Here is a 19,866-nt window from a genome sequence, read left to right as displayed (position 1 = left end):
AAGGGTTACAGTTTGAATGTGAACTGATCCAGAAATAAGTGCTGTAGCTTTCCACTGCACTTGAAGTTTAACTTAATGGTGTATTTGAAAAAAAAAAAAAGCAAAAAACTACTCTGGTTGTGTCCAAAGTCCTGTGGTTTTATTCATGTATGGTTTTAAAGGCTTTGAAGTATTCAGATTTGATCTTTGCTTTCTCGGAAATACTCACTTTACCAAGCATATAAAGGAAAAAAGATTTCAGACATTCACAAGATAGATGAGTGTTAACAAGCATTTTTTTTTCATGTCCTCATTTAAAAAGGTATACTTAAAATGTCAAGTAATTTAATAAAAGGATAAGTTTATCCCATATTCAAATACTTCCTAGGGTCAGCCTCCCTTTTTTTAAGTGGAAAATATCTGATTAAATCATTTCACAGTTTATTCTTGGAAATAATGATATAGCAGTTATTCATAGCTTGTAAATTACAACAGAAAGGTTCCTTTCTAGAGTTGCACCTAAAGAGGAATTGGGTTTATAAGAAAATGAAGGCAAATAACTTAAGTTTTAAGAAAGCACTTCAAAAGGGCAAATGGAAAAGGGGGATATAAAACAAACCAATAAAAATACCATCTGAGGGTGTTACTGTCCCAGCAGTAAGAATAAGATGCATCACTAAGCTCTTTGTACTCATTATGACCTCATAAGTAAAAATTATTACTTAATATGGGGTGTACACTACATTCCCTATCTCTCTTCTAGACTTTTTTTCTGTGGAAGAATCAGAAAACAATTTATTAACCTCCTTGTTTGATACTAAAAACTAAATAGGAAAAATTTTAATATTTTCTGTCAGTACAAGTTGAACTTGATTGTGCCAACTGAAACCTTAGAGGTTTGTATATCAGTGGAACATAAGAACATTGTTAAAGGTGCTTACAATCTTTTGTTTTCCTTTCCACTCCATTGTATCAATTTTTTGAGTAACTTTTAAATGGCTAGAAAATGATCTTTTTGCTTTGCCCTTTTATAGCTGAAATAACCAGCTCCATCTTTTTCATGAATAAGTTGATGTATTTATCAGGTATCTTGCAGTTGTCACCAAATACTGTAGTTTTATTATGTTGTATGGAAATTATAGTTCAATTATTCTAATATGATGGAGTGCCACAAGTCATTGTAGAACTTTTCACCTGTTAATGTTGAAGTTATACCTCTGAACTTCTGCTATGGATATCAAGGAAATAATAAAGCAGAAACCCTAAGAAATTTGCAACTTAACAGTTTGAGACTGTCTCTTATCCTAGTATTTGGGAAGAGAAGGAATAAATTTGTCAAAACTAGGTGAGAGTATAGAGCATTGTGGGAAAAATTGAGTCCACCTAGATTAGCAAATGTTAATTCCTAGCTCAAACTGTGAATAATAAGGATTGAAAAGTAAACTATTTAATGCTAAGGGCTGTGTTGTCTTAACGATTTTAAGAAAAGTTTCAAAGGCTGTTAAATTACAGAGATGGTGCCTAAGGATACATGGAGATTCTCCAAAGTAAGAGATTTTTTACCTTTTTCATAATCTGTAAAGCTGGTTCCTAATATAATATATTGTTAAATTGGTAGAAAAATATCAAGATTTTAAATTGGTGTCTGCTCAAGGATTGCTTTTCTGGATCTGATGGAGGGAGTGGGAGAGTCACATCATTTGGATCCTACAAATCTGCAGGCTTTATCTTTGGCAGCATGTAAATAACTAGACTATACATCTATTTCTCAAGTATGGCAAGACCAGTAGTTCGAATTTAATTATCAATGCTATGGTATATTTTCTGGTCACATTTTAGTTATGTCAGTTTTAAGGTAAGTGTTTTCATTTATTAAAGCCCTTAAATGAGTTTGGACTGCCAAAGAGAAGAGGCAGGCCAGTTGACCTAATTGAAATGAGATGACCAGTATATAGGGCCTGGATGGACTATAGCAGCTCTCCCCCGTTGTTTTACAAGGTAAATCATTTAAAAAAATTACCTTTTTTGATGAGTGGTTAAAAGTTCAAGATCTTTAAATTTTAATATATTCAAGTTAATTTTCTAAGTGAGAATCAGTCCTTGGACTGCAACTATATATTCACCTACAAAATTCCAATCATAAAATTACAGGAGCCTGTCAAGAAAGCAGATCTTCAGTTTTCCACTCCACTAAGATCGTTAATGTTCGAAATTAATCTATTCATTTAGATGAGTTTTTGTCAATTCCTAAATAAAACAGTATAATAAGTTTAGCATTTTCATCTTAACAAGCAGAAGAATTAAAAAACAAAATAAATTTATTTGGTTAATTCCAGACTTGTCCCAGGTGGTTCCCCAACCTCTTTTCCACTGGTAATTTCTTTTCATGCAGGCAGAACATAGGGCTGCGAGGGCTGCGAATTTTATGGATGAGCCTGGATGGGGGAACTGAAGCGAGTCAGTAGTCCTGATTGAAAAGGTTTTGCCACTGGATCGTGGCCCGGCGTCTTTTCATTAGTAGTACAGTAATAGGGTAGATTGAAAACAAGTATTTACTTCTGATTCTGCCTACATTTAGTGTGAGATGCCCTGAGATACCGTTTCTAAAAAGCAAATTAAGCAGTTAAGTTCATATTTAAAAATAAGGCTTTGGGCCGGGCACGGTGGCTCAAGCCTATAATCCCAGCACTTTGGAGGCCAAGGCAGGTGGATCACGAGGTCAAGAGATCGAGACTATCCTGGTCAACATGGTGAAACCCCGTCTCTACTAAAAATACAAAAAATTAGCTGGGCATAGTGGCGCGTGCCTGTAATCCCAGCTATTCAGGAGGCTGAGTCAGGAGAATTGCCTGAACCCAGGGGGCGGAGGTTGCGGTGAGCCGAGATCGCGCCATTGCACTCCAGCCTGGGTAAGAACAGCAAAACTCTGTCTCAAAAAAAAAAAAAAAAAATGCTTTTATGAGATTTTTATAAAATATTGCAATAGCCATCACAAATCTTTTGCAGAATTTTTCTAGGGGTGAGAGAAAACTATTGTCATGAGCTAGATTAGTTGTAGTTCCAGAATAAAAACAAAAATTCAGGGTTGTATGGTGCCCATCATTGAGTAAATTGAACCCTAAAGATGAATAAGCTAGTGAACTAGTTTATGGAATTATTTCTGACAGTCTCTTGACCTGATGCTGCCATACTGCAGTGTTACCAGCTCCCCCTAGAAAGTGGAACTGTTGAACAGCAAGTTACAGCAACCATTTATTCTACAGCCATTCCCAAAAGGGGTACTTCGGCTTAAAGAATGTTTTTGGAAACTGTGCTTTGGGAGTGATGAAGATCATTGATAAATGTTACTTGCTTTCTGAGTTTTGGGGTGATTTCATTACTTATCAATGAAGGGCAGACAGAGGAGAGAACATCTCAAACTTTTTCTGATAAAAGGCTTGCTGGAGGGAGCTTATAACTTGCACCTAGAGGGTTTACCCACTATGTGGATTTGATTATCCACCAACCACAGCAACCAATAATGTCAAGATCCTAGGAGTTCATGAAAGAGGCTAGTATGTTTTCATTTTGAGTCAGACATTTTCTCATGAAATCTGTTTCAAATGCTCCAATTTAAAAAATGTTGATTAAAAATTTTTAATGCTTCTGTAGTAATGTGCAGTTTACTTTGAATTCAGGAAAAGTTTTGTATGTTGAAGTAATACTCGTGTGGAATCTGTAAATAGGGTAGCTTAAAAATTATAAAAAAGTCTAATTGGAATATGACTTATCCTTAAAATGTAGAAACTAGAGATTGTGTTGTGTCAGAACTGTTCATGTTTGTATCCAGGTTTCCATTCACCACAGACACCATCTTAGAATACACACATATCTGTGAGTTATAATTTAAAGTGGTCATCCAGTTAAATGATCATGGAGTGCTACTACAGATGTACATTTTTATACTACTGATGTTGTGTTCTTGCCATATCCAAATAGGGAATCACTTCCAGGAAAACAATAGTCCTCAAGCACTCACTGACTTTGTGAACATGTGATTGACACAAGACCATCTGAGACAGTAGGACTGGTGGAGTTCTACTGCTTCTTAGTATTACATGGCATCATCACAAATGTATTATTAGAGCAGCAGCATCCAGAGTTCTTAAGTTTGTACCCTAACACACCAATTTGACTTCCCCCTGAAAATAGGTATATTTCTAAAATGGTTTGTAGTTTTCTCCAGAATAAAGCACTTTACAATTTACTAAGTTTTCAGTGATAAACACTTAAAAGTATGTATTTAAAAAAACTGTCCACAGTTTTCTCTCTCTGATTTTTATTCTTAGTCTATGAAATTCCTGTTTTATTGTCTAAGACTTAGGAGATACAGCTTTATCAAGTTAGAGTTGCTGTGTACAATATAATCCACAAATTCTCCCTCCTTTGGGCATAGTTATTGAAGTTCAAATTTTCTTAAAATTTTTTTTTAAAACCTGAGTTTTTTTTTTTTCCTGCAGAATCTTAACTTTTCCATTATTCCGGATGACAAACATTTATTAAAATGTCTTAGTGTTTACTGGGTTCCAAAATTGTCAGTATAGTTACTTTGATCACACATCAAAATGGAATTCATTTCTGCAACTTAAAGCATTTTGTTACAAATAAATTTGTAGTTGAAATAGGCTATTCGACTTGAGGAGTAGGTTGTTGGGAATTAACCAGTTGTCTAATTTTTTTTTCAAAATGCAAATGGTGCAGTTAGCTGATAATAGTATATTATCATCCTACTATAAATTGCAAATTTCACCTTAATTTAAACTTTTTGTTTACCCTTTGTAGCATATTTATATTTTAGCATTTACCTAACATTGATTTAATGTCTTAAAGATTCATTTTGGATATAGGGTTGACTTGTTGGAGATAATAGTTCATAATTTAAAAATTTCCAAGAAAAGTGTCTTTGAAGTGGTAAACACACTGCACTTGAAGCCACTTCTCTTCCCACAGAGCCCAACTGAAGGAGGTAAGGGCAGGCTGCATGGGAGTAATGCCGTGATGAGCATCTTACTCTGGCAAGATGCCATTTACAATGCCTAGAGATTTAACACTGAACAAAACATAGAACCCTTAGAAATAGAATTTTACTGGAAAAGCATGTGAATCACATAAGTTAGTTGGCAAAAGGAACTGATGTGTATGTGGTAGGGTTGCTTTGAATAAAGTTATTTCCTAACCTATTTTGGGGAGAATACTTACCTGATATTAGAGAAGTGTGAAATCAGTTTCATAGACTTGGGAAAATCTGAAGTGCTTGCATTGTGAGGGCAGAGGCCTGCTTCATTAATCTGGCTGTATGAACATGTCAGTCCACAGAAGCAGTTTTTAACTGTACTCATCTGTCCTTTAGTGAGCTTAGTGACAGAAGGACAAACATCTTCATAGAAGAAAAAATTCAGAAGGTTGGCAGTAGTAGTTTCATTGCTACAGAATAATAGTGTTACTTGATAGTATCTGACCAAAAGCCCTCATTTTCTAGTACTTAGTAGTAAAAAGAATATGGTGGAGTCCTCCAGAAGTCTAGTGTGGGTGTAGGATATCAATTGTGGTTATTTCAGTGATCTACAGCCTGACTTTTTCAAATGCTAAGTATCTGGAAACTTAAGGCAGGGTCCTACAAAACAAACTGCCATCAAGACTGATGTGTACCATGAAGGCAATTTTAGATAGTCTGACTGTTCATGGCTGCAAGAAAGACCTAAAATTCAAGGGCCAGTGAACTTCAGATACGTATGGTAAAAGAAATGCCACTTCTATTCTACAAGAGTACTAATTAGACTTGTTTGTGAAATCTGAAAATTTGGCTTTGAGACACTAGTAACAATAAAAATACCTGAGCCCTGCTAAATTTGGTCAGCGTGGAGTAGTAGGTCTGGCATCATGTGGCTCTGCACAGCTCCAGAGTCATTTCAAGCCCCCTCTAAAAACTGCCTTAGTCTGCATGAAGGACTTAACTCTGCAAAGTGCTTTTTGTATGGCAAATCCTTTCACAATTTTCAGCTCTCTTCTAAATGCTTCCTTGAAGGAATCCTTCCTTGATCCCTTAGGCTAGGTTAGGTTTCTAGTCTGTGTTCTCATAGCACTCTGCACTTTTTAGTTCCTTAAAGCAACTCCACATGTGTTTTTTTTTGAATTTCAATCTGAATCTCATGTATGTCACATACCTAGGTCAGAAAATACTGGAACAATGAAATTAAGATTTAATAATTGAAGTTATGTAAAATGCTCATACATACGTTTTTAGATTAGCAGCTTTATGATGCCGATGCTGAAGGAACTTTAACCCCATTCTTAAAGTCTGCTGCTGTTTTAAGTGACATCCTTATAGTTATAGATAAGCAAATGTAAGGTTATATCAATGTCAAAAGCCCTTAGTATCACATTTAAAAATTATCGTTTAGCAGTATGACTTTTAAAATTTGTTTCCGAATGAGTGTTGTTGAGGAATGTTAGCAGTAGTAAAATCTTGTGTTACAAGATTTTTGCATTTACATGAACTTTCATTTTTCAGAATTTGTTCCTAGAGACAGAGAACCCAATACAAAAGTGAGAACATGTATGCATAATGAGAAGGATGCAGTGCAGATGCCTAGTGAAACTCTGAAAGCAAAAATGGTACCTGAGAAAGTTCCCCGCAGATGTGCTACTGTTGCTGCAAATAAAATAAAGATAATGAGTAATCTAAAAGAAACGATCTCAGGACCAGAAAATGTCTGGATTAGGAAGAGTAGCAGAAAACTGCCCCATCGAAATGCTTCTGCTGCGGCTAAGAAAAAATTACTGAATGTTTATAAAGAGGATGATACAACCATAGATTCTGAAAGTGAAAAAGAGCTAGAAGATACTAATAGCAAAATGCTTTTTTTAAGGGGGTTCAGATCCTGGAAAGAAAATGCACAATAGTGACTATGAGAATGTAGAAGTGGTATCTGAAAACAATTGGGCCACAAGTAAACTGGCAGTTACGTTCTGCCCCCAGCTCTAAAATTAATCCCTGATTGGCATCTTCGGAGGAATTTTCTAAAGGCCATAATCCAGTGAGTTCCTCCCAGTCAGCTCTTGAACAGACATGTGCTCTAGGGATTTCTGAAGAGGAAATAGATTGCAGAGTCTGTAGGTGGAGAGGTTGAAAGAAAAGACAAATGGCTTGCTATAAGACTACTATTCCTCTTTCCAGAAAGCAAGGCCTTGAAGACTTGATTCCATAGAGGAAAAATATAATGGGAAGTGTACAGGCTAGGAACACCTTGGAGTGAACAAATCTCAAAATCTCAACCTGATGCTAATTTTAAGGAGAGAGTAAAGATTCAGACCATGACAACTATGGTGTCATGAGGAAAAAATATTAGGCACTTTTCCAAAGGAAGTGCTAATGGGCCTATTTGACTTTTGAGTGAAGCAAAAACTCTACCCAGATTCACTCCCTACAATTCACATCCCCAAAGGTCAAAAACAAACTAGGAGGACGTGAGAATTTCAGCTTGAGATGCCGATTACTGAGTTCTGAAGTAGAATGTTGGAAATAGGCAATTAGAGAAAGTCCATTCATGTCATTTTGTTTATAATATTGGAGTTCGTACTGAATGACCACTTGATATGACTAATTCAGGGAATATATATTTTTCTATGAAAGCTATGAATGTTACTATCACAGCTATTCCTTATTTTTCCTTTTATGTAGCAGCATTTACAGAAATGCCAAAAATGTGCCTCATTAAGAGGCAGGTCTTAAGTTTTAATCAGTTAGAAAAAAAATAAAAGGTATTGCTCAAGATCAAAACAGTCATATTTTTGGATGATACGGTGAATCTTTTATGTTTCTCTACAGCACCTTAAAAATTAGAACTTGAATACTTTGAGTAAATTTATTACAATCTCATCCCAACAAACTTTAATGGTTGCACGTTTGGCCTATTTCATTGTGGCCTCCGCTAGGATTAGAAAATCTGGTCGTGGTACAACAAATAATGTATTTGCAATAGGACTTAATTTGTTGTTTATATGTATTGGTTGAAATTAAAATTACCAGATTAAATAAATGTACCATCACATCTTTTTAACATAGTAACGTGTTATTGGAAAAATTAAGTTGTTGAAAGTAAGTTGTTTCTCATTTAAAAATACCTGAATATTAATATATGATTTGCATGTGTAAATTTGAAAAAGTAAACTACAGAAACCTAGAGGTTTCTATTTTTTAAGGCAAATGCATTTTTTTTGTTATACAGATGTACCAAGTGTCTAAAATACTTCAGAAATTTGTGGTTGCATGTCTGTTTTTTTAAAAAAAGGCTTTTTGTTTTTTAGCATAAGCCAGACTATTCTAACCTACTAAGTCTCTGTTCTTTGTTCCCTTTGTAGTATACTTTCATCTAAACTATCCCCAGTATGTTGATGCACAGGTGAGAAAGGGAAGATAATTCCTAATAAACTGCTATTACTTTAGATGCATGGGGTTTGATTTTCGAGCTCTAATGAACTGCTTAAACTTCTTTCCAGTTCAAAACTTACACTTAATTTATAATATTTTTTTGAGTAGATTATGTCCTCAACAAGTAACTATAAAATGAAGTACTTAACTGAAGACTATTTTATGCAAAGTTTTTTTTTGGCAATTTCGGTGTAATGAAATAATTTAACCTTTGAATTTATAATTTGCTGTGGTGGGGTTAATTTCTGTCAATATTTGAGATTGTATTATCAGTCTTGCATAATTTTTGGCTAAGTAATTCGAACATAATTGCCTTTTTAAAAAGTGCTTGGCCTAAATTTATTGTAACTGCATGAAATAAGCATTTGCTTAAAACTTAGTATTGTAAAATTGTTCTCTCTGAAATGTGTGCAGAATTTAAATCATGGCCAAATGTATTACCATAACCCTATTTACATTAATTTGCTTTGCAGAAAATATTAATGAAATTGTGAAATCAAATTGAAGATCTTACTGGTAAAAATGACAAATTAACAAAAGGACTAAGACAATGTAGTGCCCAAACCTTTTTATTCTGCAGTTCTACCATTATAATAGACCAGTTAACCCAGGAGTCCTAATGTTTTAAAACCTCATTTTGGTGATCTTTAATCTATCTCACTAAGGATACCCAAAGTTTCCTAAGCTCTTACTGGCTAGCAATTTGGTCTTATTTTTATTGCGAAATGTTCAGATTTTGCTTGAAAACTCACACATTTTTTCTGCAGTAGATGTGTAAATCTGCTAAATAATAATTTTATGTAAATGATTTTGTTGATCATTATTTTTCCACATCTTAAAATGTTTCTAGCAGCTTTGAGATTTTATCTCAAGATGATCTCTCTGACCCCAAAGTAGTACTTACTTTGTGACTACTGACAAAGTCACAAAATGCAGGCGATGCCATGTAGTTCAGTAGAACTAAATCTAAATAGGAAACGGTTATTTTTCATTGCATTACCGCATATTTTCATTTAAAATTATGACGTCCCTTTTTTCTCTGGCTTGGAACAGTGCTCCTCGAACTTTGCCTTCCAGCACATTTTAAAGAGAACCAATTAAACACATTTTGCTTATCAATGGCTATTTAAAAAGAAAAATTTTGCATTAGAAAGTGGCCAAGTTTAAAAAATACACTATTTTTTACATTCTCATAAAAATGTTTTTTAAACCGGCTTGACAATCATCAGCTTTTGAAATGTGAATTCCTATTGCCAGAGTAAAGGTCTCATTTTTATACCACCACGAAGCGCTGTATTTCTTGCTGCCCTTCGGGTCCGCCCGTGCCCGCTGTCTGACGGCGCGCCTGGCTCCAGGGGTCCCCAGTGCCACCGCGCCGCCACCTACCTGGGTAGTCGAAGTTTGGAGCGGGTGCTCAGTACACCAAGGCTCCCGCAGTCTCTCCTAACGCAGCAGGAAAAGGGAAACCGACGAGGAGGGAAGGACCTGCGAGGGCAGAATTCCCTAACGCTACGGCCGGTGGCGCTGGCACTGCCCCTGCACCCCTGGTTCCGCTACCTCCGCGAGCGGAGGACCCGCCCTCCGCCCGCCCCAATCCCCCCGCCCCTCTAGCCCGCAGTCCTACTCGGCGCCCGCGGGGCTCAAGCTGCTAATGAAAGCGGCCGGGGGCGGGCGCAGTGGCTCACTCCAAGCACTTCGGGAGGCCTAAGCAGGAGGATCACTTGAGCCCAAGAGTTCGAGACCAGACTGGACAACATAGCGAGACCACCATCTGTAATTCAGAAAAACAAGAAAAACAAAAAGCTGCTGGTACTCCCCAGCCCAGGGCGTGGCAGCGCGGGCGGGCGGTGCAGAGGGCGTGGTAGCGAGCTCGGCTGTGCCTGGGGGCGTGGCCTTCGCGGGGCGGGGCGTATTGCCCGCGCGGTGGGGGTGTGGCCGCAAGTTCGGGCTCTGCGCGGAGGGCGTGGCCTCTGCGGGGTGGGATGTGTCGCCCGCTTGGTGAGGGGGCGTGGTCTGGCGCAAGCTGGCGTGCGCAGTTCCGCGGCGCCGCAGTTGTGTCCCGCCGGTCCTGGGGCGGCCATGGCGGCCACGTTCTTCGGAGAGGTGGTGAAGGCACCGTGCCGAGCTGGGTCAGAGGACGAGGAGGAGGAGGACGAGGGGCGGAGGGAGACGTCGGAGGACAGGGAGGTGCGGCAGCAGCTGGCGCGGAAGAGGTGAGGTACCTGGATAAGGGCGGCGCGCTCCCCGCCGCGGGAAGGTGCGCGGGTCCCGAAGCCGCTATGGCGCCTGAGGCCGGGGCTCCGCGGTCTTCCCCTGAGGCCCAAGTGGCCCCCGCGGTTGCCGCGGCTCCGTGGCTCTGCCCGGGCTCTGGGTCTCCGTGAAGGCGGCACCCGGCGTGCCAGCCCCAGGTGTGTGCTGTGCTCGTATGGATCCGCTGGCGTTTCGTCGAGTCCAGGGTGAAGCCGCTGTGGGAGGGCTGGTTTCAGATCCATTCTTTAAAGGCTTCCTGGAGCATTTCTGGAGGCCTGGTGTCTTATGGACTCGTGATCTTCCAGCCTGTCACATTGTCTTGGGCCGCAGCGCTCCCGTCGGCCCCACCGCGTTTGTCGTGGATTGTTCACGGACACACCGATTCTCTCGAAACTTTTGAGACCTCCGTCCCACACTTCAGTTAGCATAATGTGTCAGTAGCAGATGAACACTCTTTAAAAGAGTTGTTTCCAAACACACAAAAGTGAGAGAAAATAGTCAAGTGAGCCCTGATGCCTACACAACCAGGTAAATGTAACAGGAAGATTTTGCCATGTTTATTTCCCCTCCCACCACCCTTAAGTGTATTCCAGTCATTATGGCCTTTCACCTCTACATTTTTCAGAATGCATCTCAAACATTTTAGCGATTTTCTTATATATGCTCTTATCAGCCCTAACAACACTAATAATAATTTGTCGGTATCATTTCAGAGCCAGTCCATGCTCACTCACGTTTACCTAGTTTTCTCAAACAGGACATTTTACAGTGGTTTGTGTGAATGAGAATCCTAACAAGGTCCACAGGTTACCGTTAGACGTCTCGCTTGATTTAGAGCGGCCTCCTCTTTTACCCCTTTCAGTGCCCCACACTCTGAATATGTCTGATCGCTTCCTTGTGATGTCACTTAACGTGTGTATCACCTGCATGTCCTGTAAATGAATGTTCATTTGGAGGCTTGGTCAGATTCAATGTTTTTGTCGGCAAGAGTGCTTCTACTAAGTGGTGCTGTTTCTTGTTGCAGGCTCTGACCAGTTGTCTCACTTTTAGGGATGCTAAGATTGATCCTTGGGTCAGGTGGGCAGCCTGATCACTATTTTAGAGTTCTCCGTAAACTTGTATGCAATAGTTTTATCTGTTGGTTATCATTACCTGAGTCCATTGTTTCCTGAGGATATTAATTCTTTATAAAACAAACGTGTGTTTTATTTATTGCAAATCGTACATATAGTACCCTTTTGTCTTAGTAATATGATACTGTTTATGTTGAAGTTGCTTTAGTTTCATCTTGTTTCTTGTGTTAGGGAGGTGCGGCTCCTGCGAAGACAAACAAAAACATCTTTGGAAGTTTCTTTGCTAGAAAAATATCCGTGCTCCAAGTTTATAATCGCCATAGGAAATAATGCAGTAGGTAAGTGAAATGCAGACTAGTCATTTTGTTGAAATATTTAAATATAAAGTTACATATTTCCTTCCATCATAAAAGATTTAAAATGTCTGGTACTTAAAAAAAAGCCACAGTAGAATGATTGTGTTTCTGAGTAAAATCTCTGTCCTGCTCATGTTGCATCATCTTTTTTTTTTTTTTTTTTTTGGTAGAGATGGGTTCTTGCTGTGTTGCCCAGGCTGGTCTTGCACTTGTGTCCTCAAGTGATCCTCCTGCCTCAGCCTCTCAAAGAGCTGGGATTATAGGTGTGAGCCACAGCACCTGGCCTGCACCATCTTTTTAATGAACTGAAAAATGCCAGATTTAGGCCAGTCACAGTGGCTCACATATGTAATCCCAGCTGTTTGGGAGGCCAAGGCATGAGGATCACTTGAGGACAGGAGTTTGAGACCAGCCTAGGCAAAATAGTGAGACTCTATCTCTACAAAAAATTAAAAAATGTAGCCAGGCATGGTGGTGCTTGCCTGTAGCCCTGGCTACTCAGGAGTCTGAGATGGGAGGTTTTCTTGAGCCCAGGATTTTGAGGCTGCTGTGATCCTCCCACTGATAGTGGGCCAGCTTGGGTGACAGAGCCAATCTAGCAAGGCAGGCCAACATTCAAATCCAGGAAATACAGAGAACACCACAAAGATACTCCTTGAGAAGAGCAACCCCAAGGCACATAATTGTCAGATTCACCAGGGTTGAAATGAAGGAGAAAATGCTGAGGGCAGCCAGAAAGGTCAGGTCACCCACAAAGGGAAGCCCATCAGACTCACAGTGGATATCTCAGCAGAAACCCTACAAGCCAGAAGAGAGTGGGGGCCAATATTCAACATCCTTAAAGAAGGTAACTTTCAACTCAGAATTTCATATCCAGCCAAACTAAGCTTCATAAGTGAAGGAGAAATAAAATCCTTTATGGAAAAGCAATTGCTGAGAGATTTCATCACCAGGCCTGCCTTACAAGAGCTCCTGAAGGAAGCACTAAACATGGAAAGGAACAACCAGTACCAGCCACTGCAAAACCATACCAAATGGTAAAGACCATCGACACAGTGAAGAAACTGTATCAACTAACGGGCAAAACAACCAGCTAATATCAAAATGGCAGGATCAAATTCACACATAACAGTATTAACCTTAAATGTAAACTTGCCAAATGCCCCAATCAAAAGACATAGACTGGCAAATTGGATAAAAAGTCAAGACCTATCACTGTGCTGTATTCAGGAGACCCATCTCATGTGCAACGACACACATAGATTCAAAATAAAGGGATGGGAGAAGATTTACCAAGCAAATGGAGAGCAAAAAAAGCAAGGGTTGCAATCCTAGTCTCTGATAAAACAGACTTTAAACCAACAAAGATCAAAAGAGTCAAAGAAGGGCATTACATAAACAAGAAGAGCTAACTATCCCAGACCTGTATGCACCCAATACAGGAGCATCCAGATACATGAAGCAAGTTCTTAACGACCTACAAAGAGACTTAGACTCCCACACAATAATAGTGGGAGACTTTCACACTCCACTGTCAATATCTCACGCCAGTTAGAATGATGATCTTTAAAAAATCTGGAGACAACGGATGCTGGAGAGGATGTGGAGAAATAGGAACGCTTTTACACTGTTGGTGGGAGTGTAAATTAGTTCAACCATTGTGGAAGACAGTGTGGCAATTCCTCAAGGATATAGAAATAGAAATGCTATTTGAGCAATCCCATTACTAGGTATATACTCAAAGGATTATAAATCGTTCTGTTATAAAGACACATGCACACGTATGTTCATTGCAGTACAGTTTACAATAGCAAACACCTGGAACCAACCTAAATGCCCATCAATCATAGACTGGATAAAGAAAATATGGCATAGGTATGCCATGGAATACTATACAGCCATAAAAAAGGATGAGTTCATGTGCTTTTCAGGGACATGAATGAATCTGGAAACCATCATTCTCAGCAAACTGACACAAGAACAGAAAACCAGACACCACATGTTCTCACTCATAGGCGGGTGTTGAACAGTAAGAACACATGGACACAGGGAGGGGAACATCACACACTGGGGTCTGTTGGCAGGGTGGGGGTTAGGGGATGAATAGTGGGGTTGGGGAGATTGGGGAGGGGTAACATTGGGAGAAATACCTAATGTAGGTGATAGGGGGATGGAGGCAGCAAACCACCATGGCGTGTGTATACCTGTGTAATAGTGCCGCAGGATCTGCACATGTACCCCAGAAATTAAAGTATGATTAGAAAAAAAAAAAGAAAATACCGCTTGCAGAGCCAAACCCTAACTTACCTGAATTGTTTTTTACAGCATTTCTATCATCATTTGTTATGAATTCAGGAGTCTGGGAAGAAGTTGGTTGTGCTAAACTCTGGAATGAATGGTGTAGAACAACAGACACTATACATCTGTCCTCCACAGAGGCTTTTTGTGTGTTTTATCATCTAAAATCCAATCCCTCGGTAGGTGGGACTTGCATGTTTGAAAAGTAGCTATTTAAGTATCACTTACATGGTGGTTACTGGTAGTATGCTTTAGTATGCCAAGTCTTTCAGTTGCTCTGTCAGTGTGTACTTTTTCTGACACTAATCATTAGTAGTGGTTTGACTCTTAAATTTTCAAGAGAAATAAGGTCGATAGTGGAGCCAGGAAAATAAGTATTACCTATGTGTTGTTACTCACATGTTACATATATGGTGATGGTTTGGCGTGTATATAAAACTTACTTGACAAAAAACGTGGAACTTGACTTTTCAGGTTTTCCTCTGTCAGTGCAGTTGCTATGTTGCAGAAGATCAACAGTATCAGTGGCTGGAAAAGGTAAGAGAAATGAAAACCTGTGAATGGTTAGTCTATAGGAGTTTTCATTTTTTTAAGGGTTCAGTGTCTTTTCACTTAAACTTATGCAGTCAGATACTGATATGGGAAAGGAATTTATTTCTTAAGAATATTACAGGAATTTGTTTTTGAATACAAAGAATAAAAGAACTTGCTTATTTAACATGACCAACCAACCGTGTTTTATACTTCTGTGACCACCTGTCCTCAGCATTGAGGAGTATAAAACACAGTTGGATTCCTCCCGCCCATCTTTCTTTGTTTACATCACTTTAGATCTTATTAAAAGGTAAAAGAATTCTTGGAAGTCTATCAAATCTAGACTACTTCTAGTTATAGAAAAGGACATTGAGAACCACAATGATTAAAACTTACCTATAAGTATAGTAATTCCAAAAATGAATTTCGTAAGAGTTATTTTTCAGGTGTCAGTGGTAGGTGGGTGAGGGAAGGAATGCCAGGTGTGTATTTGTGACTTTTTTCCTCTGGACAGCAGGCCTGTAGTCACTACTCTGGCATTCTGTGACTTCATTTACTCCACATTGTAGGCCCGTTAAGTAGGTAGTGCTGGCCTTATGGGTTTGTCTGTTCTTGTGTTCTATAAAGGAATACCTGAGGCTGGGTAATTTATAAAGAAAAGAGGTTTAGGCCAGGTATGGTGGCTCATGTCTGTAATTCCAGCACTTTGGGAGGCTGAGGCAGGTGGATCATGAGATCTAGAGATCAGAACCATCCTGGCCAATATGGTGAAACCCCGTCTCTACTGAAATATAAAAAATTAGCTGGGCATGGTGGCGTGCGCCCGTAGTTCCAGCTACTCGGGAGGTGGAGGCAGGAGAATCACATGAATCTGGGAGGTGGAGGTTGCAGTGAATTGCAGTGAACTGAGATAGTGCTGCTGTACCTCCAGTCTGGCGACAGAGCAAGACTCCGTCTCAAAAAAAAAAAAAAAAAAAGAAAAGAGGTTTAATTGGTTCACAGTTCTGCAGGCTATACAGGAAGCATGGTGCTGGCATCTGCTTGGCTTCTGCTGAGTCCTCAGGAAGCCTCCAGTCATGGTGGAAGGTGAAGGGGAAGCAGGCACATCACATGGCGAGAAAGGGAGCAAGAGAGGAAGGAGGAACCAGCTTCCTTTGAACAGCCAGCTCTAGCATGAACTGAATGAGAAATGAGAAGTCGTGTATCACCAACAGGATGGTGCTAGGCCATATATGAGGGATCCGCCTCCATATCCAGTCACTTCCCACCAGGCTCTGCCTCCAACATTGGGAATCACATTTTAACATGAGATCTGGTGGGGACAGACATCCAAACTATGTCACCTTAGTTCACCAATGAGGAAAGTGACTTGGAAAAGTTGCCCACCTAGTAAACAGAACCAAGATCAAACCCAGGTTGAGACAGCAGGTGTGTTCTGTTTCTCCAATGCACATTCCCACCCCCGCTAGGCATGCTTTTATTGTCTGTGGTATTAGATGAATACCTAGAGGAATGTTTCCATTCTGTAACAAGATTATATGTTTTTTTAATTTGAAATCAATTTTATGTTAGGTTTTTGGCTCTTGTCCAAGGAAGAACATGCAGATAACTATTCTAACATGTCGACATGTTACCGATTATAAAACCTCAGAATCCACTGGCAGCCTTCCTTCTCCTTTCCTGAAAGCCCTAAAAACACAGAATTTCAAAGACCCTGTGTGTTGTCCATTGCTGGAACAACCGAATATAGTACACGACCTTCCTGCAGCAGGTGGTATTAAAATTTGTAATATTTATATTATATTTTGTTACTGCTTTATTGATACTGCTTTCACTATTAGAGATCTTTTTGAGGTAGTTTATTAACAATGATTGATACAGTATATTGCTGTTAATCCTCAGTGTCTGTAGTTACAAGTGTAGTCGGCATATCTGGCTTGAGTTTTCAAATTTTCCAGACCCACTTATTTGAGGAGCTCAGGTTTCTTAACTGTTAGGCTTCAGAATTGCTGTGTTTCTTTTTGGTCTTTGATTATTCAGAATGCAAACCTGCATTAAATATAAATTATTGGTGCATGAAAAGTTGATAAAGTATGTTTCAATTATCAAGATAGAAGTTTTGAATATTGAATCTTGCTAGTTGCTTTGTTCATTGCTGTCACTCACATCTGCCATCATATGACAGACTACCATCTACTTTTCAGTGGATAATATATTACATAATTGTTATTTATTATATGCGCTGTATTAAACTGGGTTTGGTTGGGTTTTATTTTGCTTTCAATGTTTACTAGAAAGAGAAGTGGCTAAATATTTTACCTTATGCATTTTGTATTTGTTATTTACATATACTTTATTATAGTCAGTAGAATTTTAATCTTTCAGCTACTTAAAATCATCTCAGCGGCATTTTCAGGAAATATAAAGTTAATATTTGCAAAAGAAGAGATTATTAGGAAAATAAGTTGACTTTGAAAGAAAATCTACATTATCATTGGTTCAAAATTGCAGTGAATACCTTGACTGGAAGAGGCAGCTGAGATTACTTTTAAAAACAGCCTTTATTATTTAAAGATGTTTAATTTAAAAATAATATAGTAGAAAACTTATGTGTTTTTTTCTTATATATTCATAGTTCTTAGTTACTGTCAAGTATGGAAAATCCCAGCAATTCTGTACTTGTGTTATACTGATGTGATGAAATTAGATCTAATTACTGTGGAAGCTTTTAAGCCGATACTTTCTACCAGAAGCTTGAAAGGTTTGGTTAAGGTAAGGTTTTAACTTGTTTAAATTAATAGCTGAGTTGTTATAATGAGCTTAGTAACAAACATAACTGTATGGTGTCATCTTAAACCCTAAGCAATGCATGGAGACCCATTCTTCTTAAAGTGAAGCTTCCTAGTCTGGCAGTTTGAATTTGATTGTCATCGTCTCTTCTGTATAGGTCTGTAACTTGATGAATGCTGTGTTGTATGATAGATTAATGCAGTGCAATTAAATCGCAAATGTCTATGTGGACAGATGGTTTTACTGTTCAAGAAGTTTCTATAACTAATTTGGAAGTTTTTAAAAAACAATTTTATTTAATTTTGCAGAAGGTTATTTTTAAGTATAGTATGGATCAAATTATAATATTTACCCAATTTTACAGAGAACTGGATATGTGAAGATGAGAGGATTACATAATAAACCTTTTTTTTTTTTTTAACCATTAGTTTATATCTCTGGGCCCATTTTCTAAGAAAATTTGAATGTGTACATAAAAATGTTTGCCTGTTTTCAGATAGTTTAGGGATTTCATTGCTTTGAGAGATTGTTTTGGAAGTCCATAGCCCCTAGTTTAAGGAGGGTTTCTTTAAAGGAGAGAGGTTGTAACAACATTGTCCCTCAGCCCGGTTTTATTCTGGAATGGCCATTAGTGTTAAGACTTTTGTGGTAACTTGTTGGAAGTAGCTCATTTCCCAGGTCTCATAAATTATTTTCTTACTAGATTGTCAGCTCCTTGTGGTAACAAATCACGTTTTTAAATTTTGGTATCCCAAGTTTACCACATACCTGGCATGTTGAATAAAGCCATCAATAACCATTTGTTGAAGAGTACAGCTGTAAAACTCTCTATTTCGTATACTGCAAGCTTGTCTTTCAAATTAGCTAGAATCAGGGGCAATCTTTCTGACACATGGAGTTATTTTATGTCTAGCATCTCTTTCAGAGTAATACGCTAATTGTCTCCTTTGCTTAGTTAGCCAATTGGCTCATTCCACTTAACTTAGAGATGTTCCCTTGGACAGGGGCTGGGCCATTGTGTTTACTGCTGTGGGACTGTGCTTAGCACACAGATGCATCACAAACATTTGGACTTGTTCTAAGACTTGGAAATCATCTGTCCTATAGGGCTTAAGGAAGCTCAGCTTTTATGAATATACTTTCAAAGGGAAATTTAAGTAACTTTTTCAGCATTTTCATTTTTGCTTTGGAGATAATGATTAGCAGGAGGGTAAGATGGTGATTCTGCAGGGGCTGTTTTCTTAATGACCAAATGCATCAGACAGTCAGTTCATTGTTTCTAACCATTTAAAAGTGATATTTTCAATAAGGTGAAATTATTTTGAGTTCTTCCAGTGTGGCAGTTTAGTTGGATTTGAAAGATGGATGAATCTTAGAGGGTAGAAGTGTGCAGAGGGAAGCCGTGTGAGCAGAGTGGGGAAGTGTGAGGAGAGCCGTGAGGAATGTGGTATTGGGGATGGAGAGGCCGAGGCAATGGATGTTAATGGATGGAGATGTCTCTCCATCCCCAATACCCAATGGTATTGGGGATGGAGAGACATCTTGTGGGGAAGGTTGGTCGGGTCAGAGTGTGGACTTCCTCTGGAGGCCAGGAGACCATTGGAGGCCAGATCATTGGTGACTGTGGCAGGAAGGGCCTGCTGAGCTGACTCCCCACTGGCCTTTTTGTTTAGAAGGGGAGAGTAAAGGCCACACCTGTCCCATGGCTGCTGTCACTTTAAGTCTCAAGAGTGTGGAGATTGGCGGGGGGTGGTCGAGGGGAGTGTATTGCCTCTGCCTGAATTCCTGGTCTCACTGTATTCACTTTTTTCTCTACTTCCAGAATATTCCCCAGAGCACTGAGATACTAAAGAAATTGATGACAACAAATGAGATTCAGAGTAACATTTATACATGATCTTAAACATTGTTTTGTAATGTAGATTACATGTCCATTCCTTTAAGGGGAGCAGCGGGCACTCTTTTGTAGATTACTTTTGGGGGATATATTTTAAGAATGATGAAACAGAATAAAATTGTAAAAAATTAATTGTAGTTTTAATTCTTTCTTTATGGTGGTGGTATTCACAGCCGAAATAAGCCAGACATTTTTCTTTTATCCACTAGGTGGGAGTGT

At 38.9% G+C, this 19,866-nt stretch overlaps 2 protein-coding genes across 3 annotated transcripts in view; both read left to right on the top strand.

Moving 5' to 3' along the window:
• Positions 1–9,733, top strand: part of BRWD1 (bromodomain and WD repeat domain containing 1) — a 131,731-nt gene extending 121,998 nt beyond the window's left edge. For both annotated transcript variants that reach the window (XM_012445341.2, XM_012445336.2), the window contains exon 42: positions 6,530–9,733. In XM_012445341.2, coding sequence (XP_012300764.1) covers positions 6,530–6,921 — 392 coding nt within the window. In that variant the 3' untranslated portion in view covers positions 6,922–9,733. The remainder of the gene's footprint in view (positions 1–6,529) is intronic.
• A 727-nt stretch (positions 9,734–10,460) lies between these two features.
• PSMG1 (proteasome assembly chaperone 1) lies at positions 10,461–19,779 on the top strand. The gene is made up of 7 exons (XM_012445346.3): positions 10,461–10,662; positions 12,004–12,110; positions 14,454–14,605; positions 14,901–14,963; positions 16,533–16,731; positions 17,596–17,732; positions 19,573–19,779. Exons 1-7 carry the CDS (start codon positions 10,529–10,531, stop codon positions 19,645–19,647), a joined length of 867 nt encoding a protein of 288 aa, XP_012300769.1. The 5' UTR covers positions 10,461–10,528; the 3' UTR covers positions 19,648–19,779.
• The last annotated feature ends 87 nt before the right edge of the window (positions 19,780–19,866 follow it).

Source organism: Aotus nancymaae, unplaced genomic scaffold (assembly GCF_030222135.1).
Source record: "Aotus nancymaae isolate 86718 unplaced genomic scaffold, 86718_ANA_hifiasm-v0.15.2.pri h1tg000022l_1, whole genome shotgun sequence".
NCBI lineage: Eukaryota > Metazoa > Chordata > Mammalia > Primates > Aotidae > Aotus > Aotus nancymaae.
The sequence above is the reverse complement of the archived record's forward strand: the minus strand, read 5'-3'. Positions and strand labels throughout refer to the sequence as shown.